Below are 18,445 nucleotides of genomic sequence, written 5' to 3' on the forward strand. Positions count from 1 at the left end.
ACCCCGGTTTTTTCTGATTTTATGCCGCCCTGGAATCGTTTACAAATAATGTTTTATTTTGATGATCGTTTTGCACAAGCGAGTTCATTATTCTTCCAAGTAGGGCACTTGCGAGTTGGGACAATATCTGTTACTGCTCATACTGATCGATGAGTAGGATCCAGACATATGGGAAAACAAAAATTACCCGGCTCAGCTCTTGATTGAAGAAACTAGCAAAGTAGAAAGGCTTTGCTCTGAAATATGAGAGGATGGGAGGAGCTAATCACAATCAGAGAAGATGCAACCCCCACTAATTGAGCCTGGCATCTATTCTTCCTCTCCGCGTTGGTCTTTCTCGCCCCTTCTCAACCAGCGGCTCCGCTCCATCCATCCATCCACGCTGCCGCTCCTTCTTCTCCACCTTCCCAACCCCCCCTGCGGCTGCGGCTGCTGCTGCTGCACCTACGTCTGCTGCTGCTTCGTTGCTTCACCTGTCTGCTGAATAAGGTTTGTCTCCCTGTCTCCAGTTCAGTCGTCGCCTTGAAGTTTTATAATTTGACCAGCTTCGGATATTTATACTTTATTCTCACTGATTAGTAGGAGTATATAATTTCACGGGCTTTGGATCTTGGGTGCATCTAGATTTCACTGGCTTTGGATATCAAGGTGGATCTGGAGTTTATTTTCTTTGAAAAAAAGGTATTTGGATCTAGAGGACGATACCTCAAGTTAATTAACTCTGGATTTTCCAACACTTCAGGTGGATCTAAAACAGGCCTCCAAGAGGCTGATGTAATGACCGCAATGGAAACTATTTCAGTTACTCCGAACTTGCCTTTCAGTTACTCACTCTTGCAGCTCAGGTACAGTCTCTGGCCCCATTACCTTTTTGCTTCAGAAACTTCAGTTAATTAACTCTGTATTTCTCGGACGGGAATCATTTCAGGTGGATCTAAATCAGGCCTCCACCGACGGCGCCTCCGCTGCACGTAGCATGCTTCTGCTCCTGGAGTAATGGCCGCAATGGAAGCTTTTTCAGTCACTCCAAGCTTCCCTTTCAGTTAATCACTCTTCCAGCTCAGGTACTGATGCTTAGAGCATTATGCTTTTCCTCTGAAAATCCTTGGAAATAAAAAAGTTGTTTCTATGTTATGGATGGATTGTTGAGACGACTCTAAAGTCTCTGCCGCCGTTGGTTTCTTGGCCTTTTTGCTGGAAATTCGTTCCATTCAGCAGGCTGTTTAAATGTTTCAGGTGCACCGCAAGTATAAATAGAGAGCCAAGATAAAACAAACTTGCCCAGCCACTGATGGCTGCAATAATGGTGAGCGCTTCAACTGGGGTGATGAACTCTCTCCTGCGTAAGCTGGCCACCTTGATGGGGGACGAGTTCGCCAAGCTAACGAACTTGAGGAAGGAGGTTAAGCACATCATTGATGAGCTGGGCAGTATGAAGGGTGCTCTGGAGAGCCTTGCAGATGTGGATGAGCTAGATATACAGACGACGAGGTGGAGAGACGAGGTCAGGGAGATGTCTTATGACATCGAGGATATTATCGATGACTTCATGTGCAAAATTGGGGAGAAGAAGAAAAAATCTGGGTTTGTCCACGACACTATTCAACGCCACAAAACTTCAAGGGCCCGCCATCAGATTGCTGGTCAGATTGAGGACATAAAAAAACTTGTGCGTGAAACAAGTGAACGGCGTAAAAGATATAAGCTCGATGCCCCCAAATCACATAGTGTGGCAATTGACCAACGAGTTGTCGCACTCTATGAAAATGCAGCTAAACTTGTTGGTATGGAGGGCCCAACCAAAGAGATTATCAGTTGCCTAAACGATGAGGAGAAGGATAAAAAGCTGAAGGTTGTATCAATTGTTGGTTTCGGAGGTTTAGGTAAAACAACACTCGCCAATGAGGTATACCATAAGCTGAAGGGGCGATTTCACTGTGGTGCATTTGTGCCGGTGTCTCAGAAGCCAAATATTCCAAAACTTCTGCATAGTTTATTAACCCAACATGGGCGTGGCCAATCATTTCATGATTGTGAGTTAAATGTTCTTCTCGACCAACTCAGAGAAAATCTAAAAAAAAGAGGTACATATTCTTACTTTGTATATTGTTGTTTGTTCCCATACGCCTCCGATACTTAGTTTTTTCTTAGATATACATAAGCTATCTATCTTTGTTAATGAATATTCATATACTATCGTACATGACGAACTTTATCTTCTAGTACTCAATCATTTTTCATCCAGTGTACAATCTGTTACCTAGAAATCATATCCTCAATCATGATCCCAACGTCAAGCTTTTCTTTGATGAAGAATCTATCTATTTCCACATGCTTCGTTCTATCATGCTACACTTGATTGTGGCTATGTTGATTGCCGGTTTTTTTTATCAAACCACAAATTTCATACAAATAGTCTTAAATATCTTCAATTCTTGTAATAAATTTCTGGTCCACAACTTCTCACTTAGCCCTTGAGCCATAGCTCGATATTCGGCCTCGACTGTCGACCTAGATACAACAATGTATTTCTTACTTCTCCATGATTCTATGTTCCCACCAACAAAGACACAAAATCCCGAGGTTGATCTATGATCTTCTAGGCAACATGCCTAATCTGCATCACAGTATCCATCAACCATGAGATGCATGTTGCTCTCAAATAATAGTCCCCTTCCCGGAGTACTCTTCAAGTATCTTAGAATTCTGTACACTGCTTCAAGATTATCATTCCTAGATTCATGCACATATCTTCTTACCACACTTACTATAGAGGCAATGTTAGGGCATGTATAACATAAGTACAACAACCTCCCAACTAGACTTCAGTATCTCTCCTTATTCACTGTCTCTCTTGTCCGAGCTGCCACTTTGTGATTTTGTTAAATTGGAGTTGATAATGCCCGATATCCTATCATTCTGACATCGCTTAGGATATCTAAAGTATAATTTTTCTGAGATAGCGCAATCTCATTTGCAGACCTCGCTAGTTCTATGCTTAGGAAGCATTTGAGTCGGCCCAGATCTTTGACTCCAAAGGCCTTACCCAAACATTCTTCTTCTCTTGCTATTTATTCTTTCTCACCCCGTGTGATAATAATATCATCCACATATACTGCAAGTATAGTGATTTCCCCTCTTTATGTACGTAGAACAGTGTATGATCACCATTACACTACCCATACCCCATATTACATAGAACACGTCTGAACTTGTTGAACCATGCTCTTCGAGACCATTCCAGACCAAAAAGAGCTTTGTTTAACCTGTATACCTTGCCAGTAGTATCAGACATAGAGAACCTAGGAGGGATTAGATGTAGACCTCCTCCTGTAGGTCCCCATGCATGGAAGCATTCTTCACATAGATGATTTAAGGACCACACAAAGTTAGCTACATAGGAGATCAAGATCCTCACAATGTTCAATTTTCTACTAGAGCAATCATCATAGGCAATGAAGTGGGTCTGGATGTACCTCCTAGCCACAAGCCTTGCTATGTACTCCCTCCGTCCCATAATGTAAGACGTTTTTTGACTCTAGTGTAGTGTAAAAAAATGTCTTACATTATGGGACGGAGGGAGTAGATTTCAATCCTCCCTTTTGCATTCTGCTTCACAGTGTAGATCCACATGCAACTCACTGCTTTCTTTTCTGCCGGCAACGTGGTTAGCACTCACGTTTTAATTTTTTTAGTGCTTCCAACTCTATCATCTCTTCACGCCACCTCGAATCTTGCTTTGTAGCTTTCGAATCCTTTGGGTTTGACACAGTTTATAGAGAGGCAACAAATGCTCTATGAGGAAACAAAGCCTCATTAGACACAAAATTCCCAATGTCATGGTCATCACAAACATCACCCTGTGGTAGAGCCTTCCTCGCCACTTCACCCTTCTTTGTCGCTTCACGTGTTGAGTTTCACAATGCAATAGGCGATTCCACTATGTTAGATGAGCTTGCGCCACTTCTTTGCTTCTCCCCCTGCACTCTTGCACCACTGCTCTGTTGCTTCACCTGCACTTGTGGCCGCCGTTGTGAGTACACCTTGTAATTTTTTCTCCTACTCTGCCTGACATCTCGGTAGATTATCGATCATGGTGGGAGAACCGCCTGCCTCACTCATCAGACCATCAGTCATAATAAGTTCATCACTCGGTCTACCACTTGATGGTGTTATCCGTTGTTGGTGTTGTTGCTCACTTCGTTGTATTGGAATATCACCCTCAATAGGTTGCGGTAGCACTGCATCGGTAGCACCACAAATATCACCACCCTCCACCTCTTGACCTGTCATAGTAGACTGGGTACGCTCAAGACATTCAAATAATCCACTAAGATTAGTTTTCTAGCCAAAAACTGGTCCTGATTTCCTGAAAGTGACATCCATGCTCATGAAGGTCATCCATTAAGAGGGACTCCAACACTTGTAGCCTTGCTCCCGTGGATCCAATTTGCTTGCAGATGGCATGTGATCCCTCACAAAGCAGACAATATCGAACAGCTCGCTAGGGATGAACCCCAAATTCATTCTTCCCTAGAAGTAATTCAGAAGGTATCTTCGTAACCAGTACTCCCCGATGTTGTGTGATTTATAAGGTATGTTGTAGTCATCACAACTTCACAACACAAGGGGGCGTGTTAGATTTGAGGTTTGATGCAAAATCCCTTGCTCTGATAAGAAAGTCCCAAACACTTTGTTTACATGCTCAATGCCATTATCAGTTCTTATCGCTTCTTGAACCTTGAAGTGATTTTTCACATAGGCATATAAAGTCTCAAAACATTGAAAAATTCATCCTTGTCATGCATCATATAGACCCATGTAATAAGTTAGTGGCAGTGAATAAAAAGGTCATAAAATACTTCGCACCACTTACCGACACCATAGACTTGTCCACACATCCGAGTGAATAAGCATGAATAGGGATATACTTCTAAGTACCTTACTTAAATAAGACGTCCTCGTGTGTTTCGCAAACTCACATGCATCACATTTTAGCCCGTTCTTATCAAATCCATACATTACATGAGGAAACAACTTGTAAATTTAATCCAAGGATACGTGCTCCATTCTGCAGGGATGTTTTATCAACACATATTCCCTTTCTTCCACAATTGCCGCAAACACTAAGCTACCCATCCGACCAAGCTCCTCACGGCCCATGTACCACAGTCCTCTATGCCTTATTCCAGTCCCAGTCCTCGATTGTTCTAGTAAGTCTGTCTTCAATTAAGCACATTTCTCTGGAAACGGTTATCCTACACTCACCTGGTCAATTAGAGCACTCATAGATAACAGATTGACCGGGAAAGCTCGCACATGTAGGATTAACCTATACATTGAACTGTCCCAGTAGCCTCAATAGGGTACTCTATCCCGTCAGCAGCATTTATCGTGTTACATTTGAGAGGGAATGAGTTGATCATAGGACTGCATTTTCCTGAAGTCACCTGCATCATGTTTAGAAGCACCAGTTTAGAACCGACTCTCAAGCAGTTATGTGAGCAATAATTGTGGCCTTTTTAGTGTCACTTCCATATGCAAGAATAATTTGGGTCAAACATGGTGTTTATTGGCATTTAATGATAGCAATAGATGTTGTTGCTCCTCTACCCATTTCCTCTACTTCATTTCTAGCCACGACAGTCCTCTCCTCCTCAGTAACCTCTACCTCACACAAACATCCACCATATGGCTGTATTGAATCCATGACCTCACCACATGGCATCTTCCTTCCACGTAGCCACACGCAATAGCTAGCCCCTACTATCCTCCTCGAATAGCCACATGCAGTAGGACCTTCAAGTCGCACGTGACAACGCGAGCACACGTAGGCATTGGAATGACAACGATAAAATAGCTCCACAATAGCAGTTCTAGCAGCACCCTCAATGATGCCTACTGTGGGCACCACTTCTTTCCCACAATAGCACCACCACCTAGCAGCAGCGCCTCCTCCAAGCATCAGTTGTGTGTATGTAGGGGAAGATACTATGATACAAAATTTTTATATACGCGACACGATCACACCCAGGAACAATAGGAAGGTGAGGATAACGATCAAACTCATTGACGAGTCGAGTAGCAGAAGCAATGTAGTTTGTTGATGAAGCGCGGGAATTTTTCCCGCACCCAGGTTATACGTTCCAGACATGACAATTTCTCTGAGACAATCCGCCGATCAAGATTCGAAGTAGACGACCCCTCTGAGGAATCCATGCATTCTGAAGTAGTAATTCAACAACACTAGGACGTCCAGTAAGAAGAGCTCCGAGAAAACTAAAGAGAGCCTAGTTGAATCCCGTTAAATTAGGAGTCTAATTCTATTGGACCAGTTAGATCGGGATTAGAGCCCGTCTAATTATGAGCCTAAATCTTTAGGCCAATTAGACCCGGAGGAGTGTGGAGCTATGTGAGAGAGATAACCTTAGGATTTGTGTGGGTCTCTCCCCCACATATATATAGGTGGAAGACGGAGGAGGGGGCACACCAAGGAGGAGCAGTCCTCCAGTTCCAACGAACCAAGGAGGGAAAGACTCTCTCCCTAGTCCAATTTGGTCCTCCATCCATTCAAGCGAACCTTTTGTTTACGAATACCATTCCTCCTTCAAGGTGCGTTTACAAAACCAGAGGCAAGATTATCGGTATCCCTCTGATCAACACTTTGATCTCTATACCGGTCATCTTCGTTACCGAGTTTGTCCTCTTTACTCGTATCCATATTTCGGTATCCTGTGATCATAATCACAAGTGTCTCGCTAGACAATAATGATACCATTATACCGAGTGCTCCCAGAGAGTATCTCTCTATCATCAAAGAAGCAAATTTCATAAGGATCAATGTGTGATCCTACCGTTTTCCTCTTTTGCCCGTTCTTTCACCACGAGACAACCGGATAGCAAACCTTCTAATCACGTGATAGATCCACACAACCTGAAGATGAGGAAACGAATCCAGCAAGCCACGTGGAGATGAACAACATGCCTCTAACCTTGGCGCGATAATCCTTGATTACACAAGAACCTTCACGCAATCATCACTTTATTTGATAACCAGCAGCGCCGTCCCTAGAGGGATGATTCACCACGTGGACACAATGTTCAGTGCTCAGTCTAAAAATTTGAGCTCCCCCAAGCCTTAGTCGATGGGTTGTTTATATAGGAGGCCAGAAACCAAGTCGGTTGGACAATCCCAAACTGAAACACAAACAATAAAAATCCTAATTGGCTAACAACATGACCTGGAATATAGATAATTAAAAATGCAACCCACCCAATCACCGTTGTTCGGTTACCCCCTTGGCATGCCTCTAACTTGGTGGAGTCCTAAAGTTGGGCTTAATCTCCTCCTTCATGGGAATCAGGAGGTATTGGGATGTCCTCATCATCTTCCCCACTTTGAGAAGGCGTTGTCCTCAATGCTGGAGTGTCTTCTCTAATGGTTGGCGTCAAATTAGCTACATCGCTACGCTTTGTTGCCATCTGCAAGTCCCGCCATAGTATAAGTAACCAACATGTAATCCACCGTCGCCAACGGATGTCAAGCCAATAGCTAGCAAACTCTCAATCACGAGAATCCTCTCACCAAAGTGTATTTTTCTTAATGGAAAATCAACAAAGATAAATAAGATGAACGCCTAGAGGGCTGCTTCATAGTTCATACCTGACGTTGTCTAAACTCTCAACTCTAGAAAAATATAACCTCCCACGCGGCTAGTTGAACTTGACATGGTACTTGGCGGCTCCTTTCTTCTCCAGATACGCTTGGATTGGGCTGACACCTCCATATTTTTATTCCGAACGCTGGTTGGAGCCTCTTTCTCTTTGACACGCATCATCTTAGCACGACCCTGGACAACAGGCGCAATGCCCGTACCACACAACTGTCGAACACGTCCATCTTTGCCATTGTGCATACGCACGACTGCTCCAACTTTCCACATAGCTGGTCTAACATATTTGCCGTCTAGGACCCGCGTCTCCATATGCACCGAGCCATGATCAACACTCGCATCTTCAGTCTGAACGTCCTTGTCGGCACAAACAGGAAGTGTAGAACACATTGCATCCTCCTTTGGTTCGCCACTAAGAGGCTTGACTTCAACCGGCTGGTCACCAACACGCACAACACTAGGCTTGTCATCTACCTGCACAGCTGAATCACCATGAGTATTGATGCTCCCTGCATCCGGCTCCTCTTTTTGAAGCTTCACTGTCCTTGGTTGTGGCGTGGTTTTGTGCACTTTCTTCTTGCGCATAATTAGCACCACAGCAGACTGGATCTTGTCATCTTTCATAGGCTTCAGGGTTCTTTGTTTCCCATCATGCTTGAAGGTATATCTATTGGATCTCCCAGCATGCATAGAATTGTGATCATATTGCCATGGACGCCCAAGCAACAGTCCACAAACCTTCAATGGCAACACAACACAATCTACCTCATCAACATACTCGCCAACTGTAAATGGCACACGCACCTTATGTGTAACCTTAAGCATACCGCAACTATTCAACCACTCGAGATGCTTAGGTTCAGGAATACGCCACGTGGACAACCCTAGCGAAGCCACCATTGCCTTGCTTATGCCATTAGTGCAGCTACCACCATCAATCATCAACTTGCACGCCTTGCCCTTGATCATGCACTGCATCTGAATAAATTCCAATGCTGGCCTCTATCAACTGTTATGCAACCATCACCGACCTGCTTGAGTTGCACATTCATCCCATTCAATGGTATAGCCTCGTCCAACAAAATCGTTTTAATATCAGCCTTGTCCCCCTTAGAACTAGTCTGCGTTGTTGCTGCCTTGTTGAGCTCATCCATCTGAGCAACAACTTTGTCACCGGAAATTTTCGTCGCGGATATCGGCATAGTATTCACGCGGAATCTTGGAACTAATTCCGCCTGCATATCTGTCAGGATTTGCTTCATGTCGGCAATCTGAGCCTGAGCAACCTTTTTAGACCTCTCATCCAAGCTAGAGAACCAGGTCGAAGGCATCTTCCCAATCTGCGAAGAGAAGATAAAATCTCAGTTTTTTTGTTACCTAGAGCCCTCCTCTATCGGGAGTTGGTTTCCAACGGACTGAAACAGTAGGACTTTCTCTCTCCTATCTTAACTAATTAGGATTTAACTAAAATTTAAAAATCGATTGAATTCCAGTTTTTACCCTTTATTTTGACATTTTTTAAACTAATTACCCTATTTGGCGAGATTTCATTCATTTTACCCAATTTAGCAAAAGTGTTGCCATAATTTACTGTTTAAAATTTTGTGAGCATTCTGGCCGGTGGGTCATAATTGTCAGGTCTGGCTGGCATGCTATGTCGGTGGTTTTTCCTGCTTATTTTTCTCACTGCTGAACCAGGCCGCATAAGGCACAGCTTCTCCCGACCGGCTCCGCACAATGGAGGTTGCTCACATCACATCCAACGCACAACGCCCGAGTCGGCTGCACGCCATGCTCGCCTCGAGTCGCTTCTAGGTTGTGTTGCCTGCCCCTAATCGGTTGCATCGCATGTCCAGGCTTCCGACCAAACGTACCCGTCAGGCTTGCTTGAACCTACGGTTAGGTATTGTGAGGCATCGGTCAGGCTCGCTGGAACCTACGGTTAGGTATTGTGAGGCAACGGGGACGACGACACCGATGGCGGCAGCAGTGGGCGTTGAGAGGCTGGCCGTGCGATTTCATACCTCCACGAGCAGGTCTGTATGGGCCACGACATCAAGGTAGGAAACGACCCCATGGATTCCGATGGCTCCATCAAGTTCTTCTTACTTTGGCGACATAGCAGGGACCCATTGTTGGTTTTGAAACGCTAGCTCGATTCATCAGGACCAAACGTGCAAGCTAGCTAGACAAGGAAGCTAGGACAGGTGGATTGATGAACAATGCCACATGCACATGCACGCATACGTGAACCTGGGCTTTGCACTAGCGCTCATCCGATCGGTCGATCACGATGCCGTCAGCAAAACAAAAACTTGGCGATCAATGGAAGAAACTCTGATCGATAGATTGCAACAGGCTAGTCTCGAGCCTCACATTTCTTTATTGCTTTGATGTGGTAGTATTAGAACGTGGTATACAAAGATATATATAGCACCTAGCCTTAGCCAAACTAAGCCTATACGTATCCTATGTGAGGACTGCCTCCTGCCCTAGTCGGACATGTACACCGTAGTTTATTCCAATATAACCATCAGACTGTGCTCAGTTGATGGCGGGTCTGTCATGACGATGGGATCATATCGGGCCTGGCCGGTCGGGAGAAGTTAGAGAGAAAAATAGACAGGAAAAAACCATCTATGTGGCATGCCAGCTAGACCTGACAATTGGGACCCGCCAGTCAGAACGGATACAAAGTTTTAAACAGGGTAAATTCTGGCAACACTTTTGCTAAATGGGGTAAAACGGATGAAATCCAGCTAAATGAGGTAATTACTGACAAAAATGTCAAGATAGGGGGTAAAAACCGGAATTCACTCTTAAAAATCCGACAAGCTGATCGCAAAACTCCAAAACAAACTATTACTCCATCACGTATCAACCAAATCGCTCTGCTTCCAGAAAATCCGGAGTCTGACAAAACAGTGCGTCCTTCCTATTCGAGCGACCAAACCTCACCGGGATCGCAAGGAAAATTGATGGCAACCACACCTGCTCAATTTGATCTGACTTGAAGACAAACTCCCCACCAAGACGCTGATCCAATAAGTGCCCTCACGAGTTTGCCACCATTAATCTCGTCGCCTAACAGCAATTTGCACCGTGATCAATGAGAGCTCTCCATAGAACAGACTCGTGGCAACGACGCAATCTTAACTGGACAAACTCGCAGTGAGAAACCAGTAATATGATACCACATGATAAGGACCAACATGATGATCCTACAGTTTTTTTCTTCTGCCCGATCTTTCACCGCAAGACAACTGGACAGAAAACCTTGTAATCACAGGATAAATCCACACAACCTGAAGATGAGGAAACAAATCCAGCAAGCAATGTGGAGATGAACAACATGCTTCTAGCCTTGGCACGATAATCCTTGATCACACAAGAACCTTCATGCAATCATCACTTTATTTGATAACAAGCTGCGCCGTCCCCGGAGGGATAATTCACTACGTGGACACAATGTTCAGAACTCAATCTAACAATTTGACCTCCCCTAAGCCTTAGTCGCTGGGTCCTTATATAGGAGGTCAGAAACCAAGTCGGTTGGACAGGCCCAAACCGAAACACAAAAAATATAAAAATCCTAGTTGGCTCACAAATGATGCTCGATGACGATATTGTACCGATTTGGCTACAAATCCAACGTCAAATTTTAGAGCATAGCAAATTATGTTGCGTTGAGCATGGACATTTCCTTTGGCAACCATGGCATAAAATCCATTGCACGCTTAGTTTTTTGTCAGGATGGCTATTCTACGGTGGCTACATGCAGCGGACTTGAGGGAGCTACTGCGATCCGGACGAGGACATGCGGCTCGGATGGCGGAGAGAATGGAGGTGGTAGGAGCGGCGGTGGACAACATGGCCAGGCGAGAGAAGAAGAGGGCAGCGACATGATCTAGAGAGAGACCCTACCATCCAATTAGGAATGAGCGTCACAAGCCAAACAAATCGACTGTACGCCGAGGTCGATCCGGAGACCGACAAACAACTCGATCGAGATTTGGATGAGTTACGGCATCCAAAGTAAAATCATTTAGTGTCATGATACCATGTTAGAGGAGCAACCTATCTATACTAGTAAATGTGTATGTGCAATGCACGTTAATATTAGGGGGAACTTAGTTCTGTATTGATATTAGGTACGCTATCAATTACGCTTTATTATGTGGATTTTGTTTTGGTATTATATTAATTACATGTTAAACATGTTGAGCGCTCACATTTGAGCAACATAGGTCGTTAGATTAACATTATTTAATGACCGAGATTTGTTGAATCTGCTCCAATGGATCTTTTTAAATTAGTATAGATTGCATAGTTCAAGGGACAAATAGAGGTAATATCACTGGAAGTCATAGAACTTGCGCTCGATGTTCAGTTTAGTTTTAAAACTTGCAAAATACGGAATTATGGTCACTTAACTTGTCTTAGAGTGTAAATACGGTGCTTTCAACCCTATCCGGTGTGGCCAGCACACATGGTGAGCCAACGCGGCATAGGCCCACATTTCAGTGGCTAGAAGCATTTTTTGCAGATAATTCCCTTACATTTTATTTATTTACTTACAAAATTCATCAAATAAAATGAAAAAACAGCACAGAGTGAGATTCGATTCCGCGATCTACCGGTAAAGGACTCGCATAGACACCCACGAGACCTCGTAGGCTAGACATTTAGCCTGCACAACTATACATTATATATCCTATAAGACCAGACCGTGCAAATTATATTAAATTCAAAATCTAAACACAAACCTCGCGTGTGCGTGGGCAAACCACCAGACCAGGTTACACTTTGCGTGGAAAAAATAAACAACATTTATGTTGTTTTTTCTTACGTCACGTTTATCTAAACTAAATTTATGATTTTTTTTAAAGGTTTTCCTTCGAGAATAGTGAAACTTTTCATCGTGAGGTAGTTTAAGATTACTTACTATATTTAGTTTGAATTGGCACCTATCCCTAGATAATAAGAGGGTGACTAGGACTACAAATTTGCACACAGTACCTAACTTTAAATATAGTTTCTTCACAAAAGAAATTTTATATATAGCTGGCTGGACTTGGGGCTCATAAATTTTAATGCAGTGTGTCTTTAGTTAATTGATGATGCACATGCTTAGATTACAATGCCTAAAAGGATATCTGAACAACGTAAATGCAAAGGCAAGATAAAGAAAACACAAGATACATTATAATGTAAGTTTTTATTCTAAAAAATATATAAGTTGTTTTCTTACATAAAAAAAGGAATATTGGACAACAAAGGTTTGGGTCCGTTTACAGTACTGAGCATCATCATGATCGGGTGGTTAGTACATGCACATGCGGCGAGTGTCCAGTACGTAGGACAAATGTTCAAACAGCGGGGCTCCCTGTTTTTGGTTTAGATTTAGATTTTAATTTGTTTGGCCTTCAAAGGACATATAAACTATAGTCTGGACATTTACTTGAAGCATCACTGTTCTGCTGGTTGTCCATGCTAAGTGTGTGGCATCCCATCGTGTGTTTGATACACCCCAGCATCATCTTCTTTTCCATTTTAATTGACCGATTTTGTATGTGAATAAATCAAATGCAAGGGAGTTATCTGCAAAAAGAATGCTTTCAGACATTGACAGGTGGGCCTATGCCGCCTGGCAGGCCCGTGTGTAGGCCATACGCCCTGATATGGGAGGAAGCACCGTATTTTAACGCGGAGACAAGTTATATGACCACAATTCCATATTTTGCAAGTTTTAGAACCAATCTGAACGTCAAGCGTAAGTTCTGTGACTCCCAGTGATATTACCTCGGCCAAATATATAGTACAAGAGACTTGAATACAAAAAGGGAAATCTAGACTAATACGGACGCCTAGACCAATATTATACTCCTTAACACCAACATGGGACGAAAATCATATATGAAACACTAGACTAAACTAAGACCATAAGGCGTGTATGTTAGCATCTGTGTTGTACTGTATTAAAAAAAGACCACGAGGCTATGATTTGATAGCATGATGAAAGTAAATAATTTCACAGCCAAGTAAAATGATAGTTTTAATCGAAAAACTACAACTGCCTAAAAGTCAAGCAAATTCACGAACAAAAATTCCATTCATCATAGCACCGCAGAAAATAATTCACATAGTTTGGCCTAGAATTTTCATTTCATTTAGTCATCTATACCAATATAAAAAGACCAAAAAGGGCAGATCCAATTAATCTGAGCCATCAAACCATGTCAACCAATGACTACTCCAATGGTGAGCTCTCAACAAGTTGAGCATGCAATTGATAGCATACAAAATACCAACATCTATATTAATCTCATAATTAACACGTAAATGATATCCTACCTCATGTCAATGTGCAATTAATTTTCTCCCTAATATCAACGTGAATTGCATGTGCTTATTTACTAGTCACTAGCTAGCGTCCCAGATGTTGGGGTTAAAACTAAAAGCCCTACAAGCAAGCTGGTAACAACATTATGCAACAGTTTCTTGTGCGGGTTTTAAGGCTATGCCACGTAGTATCTTCATTTGTACAACCATACAAGGATCTGTAACCACATGCCATATTTGGTGCACACCTCAATTTGCCACATATTCGAAATGGTCACGGCAAATCAAGATAAATAGATTTGACCATAGTTTTAAATAGCCGACTATAGCGGGGACTATAGCCTTGCTATAGCTTTTTGAGTAGGGTGCCGCTAAATGGTACTCATGTATAATAATTCGCTCATAGCCCGCTATAGCTGATCTGAAGGACCGCCACTAGTTGGCATAACCCGCTATTTAATACATTGGATTTAACTGCCAAGTCTCGATGGTGTAGCAGAAATGATACATAATCCACAGCTAAGGATTTAGGGATAATCCATAGCTGGATGCACTTCATCATCCACCCCTTTATGAAGTTTGCTTATCATCATTTGACAAACAAAAAAAGCAACATGGAGTGCGAACCTTGCAGTCGGTATAGAGGCGAATTGGCTACGGGAGGTAGTGAGCTAGGCATCCTATTGGCAGCAAGACCAGCGGATGTCGATTGGGGTTGGCCAGGGAGGCAACGAGCTAGCGGAATGGGCTTTAGAGGCTAGGAGAGCGCTGCTAGAGGAGACTGGTAAGACGGAGTGATCAACAGGCGTACTGAATGATGTGCGAGATGAGGGAAGTCGGGGTGTGGTCGATCGGGTTGGCACTTGGCGGAAAGAACAGCGAGTGCCATGCGAGGAAAGGCAGAATAAATAATAAAAATGTGACACTTTGACTTTGTAGGTATTTGCTTAAACAATTAAAGTATGCTTTTAAAACTAAAGGGTAGCTAATTATGTGGATTATTATATTCTTCTATACGCACGGTGCACGTAGCTCCAGCTTGCGCTGGGTCCGGGTAAGGGGCCGACCGCTTCCGGTACATAGTACACAACCTTTCCCTACACTTCTGCAAGAGGCTGTTCGCAGGACTCAAACTCGTTTCCATGGTCATAAGTCAACAACTTTGCCGTTGTGCCAAGGCTCCCCTTCATGACAATTAATATTTAATTTAATAAAAACTATTTTCATCTACCTTGTACCTATAGAAATATTTTGTACTTTTTTTAATTTACTTACCGCGGTACTGATTTTTTTGCAGGTACTTGGTTGTCATTGATGATCTATGGGATGCATCAGCATGGAATATTATTAAATGTGCTTTCCCAGAAAATGAACTTCATAGTAGATTAATAGTAACTACAAGAATCAAGAATGTAGCTGCGGCATGTTGTTTGGGTCACCACAAGCATATTCTGGAAATGAAACCACTTAGTGAAGAAGACTCAAGGAAATTGTTTTTTGATAGGATATTTTGCTCTGAAGAAGCTTGTCCAAGTCAACTCAGAGATGTTTCAGTGGAGATTCTCAAGAAATGTGGTGGTCTGCCACTTGCAATCATTAGCATATCCAGCCTATTACCAAGTGGAACTTTTAACCAAAAGGAGAGGTGGAAACATGTACAGAATTCTTTGGGGTCATTGTCGGGCACAAATCTCACCTTAGAAGCAATGAGATAGATCTTGAACCTTAGCTACAAAAATCTTCCTCACCACCTCAGGACATGCTTCTTATATCTTGGTATGTTTCTAGAAGACTCTGAAATATATAGGGATGAGTTGGTAAGGCTATGGGTCTCTGAAGGTTTTGTTAGTAAAGCACGTGGACAAAGCCCAGAACAAACTGCGATAAGTTATTTCAATGAGCTTGTCAACAGGAGCCTTATTCAACCTGTACAAATTGACACGGATGGGTCGGTGAGAACTTGCAAAGTACATGATATGTTGTTGCATCTTATATTGTACAAGTCCGCAGAAGAGAATTTTATCACTGTAGTAGACAGCCCGGATGCCATTACAGGACAGCTTCAAAAGCCCCGCCGGGTGCTCTTCAATTTGGATGGTGCAACATTGCCATGGGATGGTAGTATGTCACAAGTGCGATCATTTGCAATGTGGAGAAGCTGCAAGAGTATACCTTCTTTGGTAGAGTTCAAGTATCTTCGAGTTTTTATTGCTGACTTTAGTTCTATTTCTACTGATGACAACCAGAAAATCAACCTGACAGGATTGTGTAAATTATATCAGCTGCGACATATACAGATTCGTGGCTGTGATACATGCCAGCTACCAACGAAGATTAGAGGGCTACAAAACTTGGAAACATTTGATATAGATGGGTCATGTCTCCCAATGGATATTTTTCACCTGCCACGCTTGTTGGATCTCCATGTTCCCCGTTGAAAGGCTACCTATGGGCGTTGGTAAAATGACATCTCTACAACATCTGTGGCATTTTGACATGCTGTACAACTCGCTCGACAATATCAAGGGCCTAGGAGAGCTTACCAATCTGAGTACTCTATCTCTCAGGACCGGTTTTGTGGAAGATGCGCACATGGATGTTCTAAACACTTCTTTGGAAAAACTTTGTAGCCTTGAGTGGCTGCACATAATTTCACCTGATTATTGGATACCTGAGGCACTAACCTTGTCACCTCCTCCCCCCAACCTTATGACACTCCACATGATACGAAGGTTCCGGGTCCCTAATTGGATTGGGGAACTCCATAACCTCCAGATGTTGTGTCTCACTGTTGACAAGCTGGACAAGGATGATGTTGTTATTCTTGCGGAGTTACCTGCCCTCATTGACCTACGTTTAATGCTTGATAGAGCACTGGAAGAAAATATTGCCATATATGGGACAGCATTCGCAATTCTAAAGCGGTTTGAAGTCACCTGGAATATCATGCCACACCTGACCTTCCAAGCCGGGGCAATGCCTAAGCTCCAAAGCCTCTCCCTACAGTTCAATGCCAGGGGGTGGAAGCAGGACGACAACGCTGCACCCACAGGTATCGAGCACTTGTTAGCACTCGAAAAAATCTATGTGGGAATCGGCTGCCGGAGTGCTACTAAATGGGAAAAGAGCAGCGCAGAGTCTGACATTAGGAGAGCTATCAACATGCATCCCTGGCCATGCTCACGTTACAGTAGAATGTCATGAAGATGGAGTGTTTCAGATTTTTTGAATGACTAGGTAATTGCCCGTGCGTTGCAACGGGAGAACAACAATCATGTATGCATGAGTGTACATTTAAGTCATCCTTTCAAAATAAATCAACCAAGCGCTCTTTACCCCCTTATTATTAGAGTATAAAACATACATAGATCGTATATAGTTAAATGCACATGCATGCATTGCTACGGAGAACAAAATAATATGATCACCAAAATGCAACTTTCTCATTTCCTAATTAATCTGCGGCACCTTGTTCCACCATGAACTATATTTTCACAAAAGAATAGACAAAACCTAGTTTAATGTTACAACCAAAGGACAAATAAATAGTCCTTCATATTTACTTTCTTATGCATTTTCAGTGGACAGATTATGATTAAAAAAAGCATTATTCAACTCCTTGTGCATATCTAAGTCAAAAGATGAAACCACGGTAATTATCCAATTCAAGGGCAAAGAAGAGAAATAACTTAGTTCATCGCATATCTGCATGAAAAGAATAGTCATGGTTAAACTGTACAAAACATTGCATTGCTGCTTCTGCAGTTGTGCCCACTGTGATCTTTTCTCTAACACAAAAATAAAAACATTGAATAGCAACTTTTCAGGAAAGTCTACGTAGGACAACATGCACTCTGCAAGATCACCGCCTGAACACAGTATATTCCCTTGGCTTCCTTCCATCTTCATACAACTCATCAACTTCATGTTTTTCTCTCCATAGCTTACAAAAAGAATTAGCTTAGCAATATTCTGACTTCGTCTATAGCACAACCTTTCCTCTTTGCTGATAATTTGAGAACGAAAAGAGAACATATAGAATATCTCGTGTGTTCCCAAGGAGTTTTGCCTTGTATACTCTTGTTCTTTTGCCTGTGTATTGTAATTGCCAAACAGTGCCTTGAGAACTTGTAGATGTTTCACCGATCGTGAAAGAAAGTAAACACATAAATCATGAATATAGTTTATCACCTGTGAACTTGCTCTTGCACGGTCAACATAGTGTGTTTCCCAAGCGTACGTGCCCAGGTACGTGAAGCTCACCCTCCGACCAATCGCAAATCAGCCGGCCATGCTGCCGCCGAGGGCCGAACTCTTCTTTGACACGGCCACCGAGCTCTCCGCACATAAATATTCTGATTAGAAAAAAGGAGCAGCATGTTCATGTTGTTTCCAATATAACTGAATATAACCAGAATTAGCATGATCAA

The 18,445-nt window shown here is 42.8% G+C and overlaps 1 protein-coding gene across 5 annotated transcripts; it reads left to right on the top strand.

Annotated features, from left to right (window-relative positions):
- Nucleotides 1-249: 249 nt before the first annotated feature.
- Nucleotides 250-17,358, top strand: LOC123072670 (disease resistance protein PIK6-NP). 5 transcript variants are annotated; one of them, XM_044496271.1, is made up of 6 exons: nucleotides 250-489; nucleotides 580-648; nucleotides 743-845; nucleotides 929-1,064; nucleotides 1,237-2,084; nucleotides 11,415-12,284. In XM_044496271.1, the coding sequence occupies exons 5-6, from the start codon at nucleotides 1,292-1,294 to the stop codon at nucleotides 11,582-11,584; spliced, it is 963 nt and encodes a 320-aa protein (XP_044352206.1). In that variant the 5' UTR covers nucleotides 250-489; nucleotides 580-648; nucleotides 743-845; nucleotides 929-1,064; nucleotides 1,237-1,291; the 3' UTR covers nucleotides 11,585-12,284. The 5 variants fall into 5 exon arrangements, with proteins under 5 accessions (XP_044352206.1, XP_044352208.1, XP_044352205.1 ...); XM_044496273.1 differs by having other exon boundaries at nucleotides 265-489; nucleotides 583-648; nucleotides 1,219-2,084; nucleotides 11,415-12,933; XM_044496270.1 differs by having other exon boundaries at nucleotides 266-489; nucleotides 583-648.
- The last annotated feature ends 1,087 nt before the right edge of the window (nucleotides 17,359-18,445 follow it).

Source organism: Triticum aestivum, chromosome 3B (assembly GCF_018294505.1).
Source record: "Triticum aestivum cultivar Chinese Spring chromosome 3B, IWGSC CS RefSeq v2.1, whole genome shotgun sequence".
Taxonomy (NCBI): Eukaryota; Viridiplantae; Streptophyta; class Magnoliopsida; order Poales; family Poaceae; genus Triticum; species Triticum aestivum.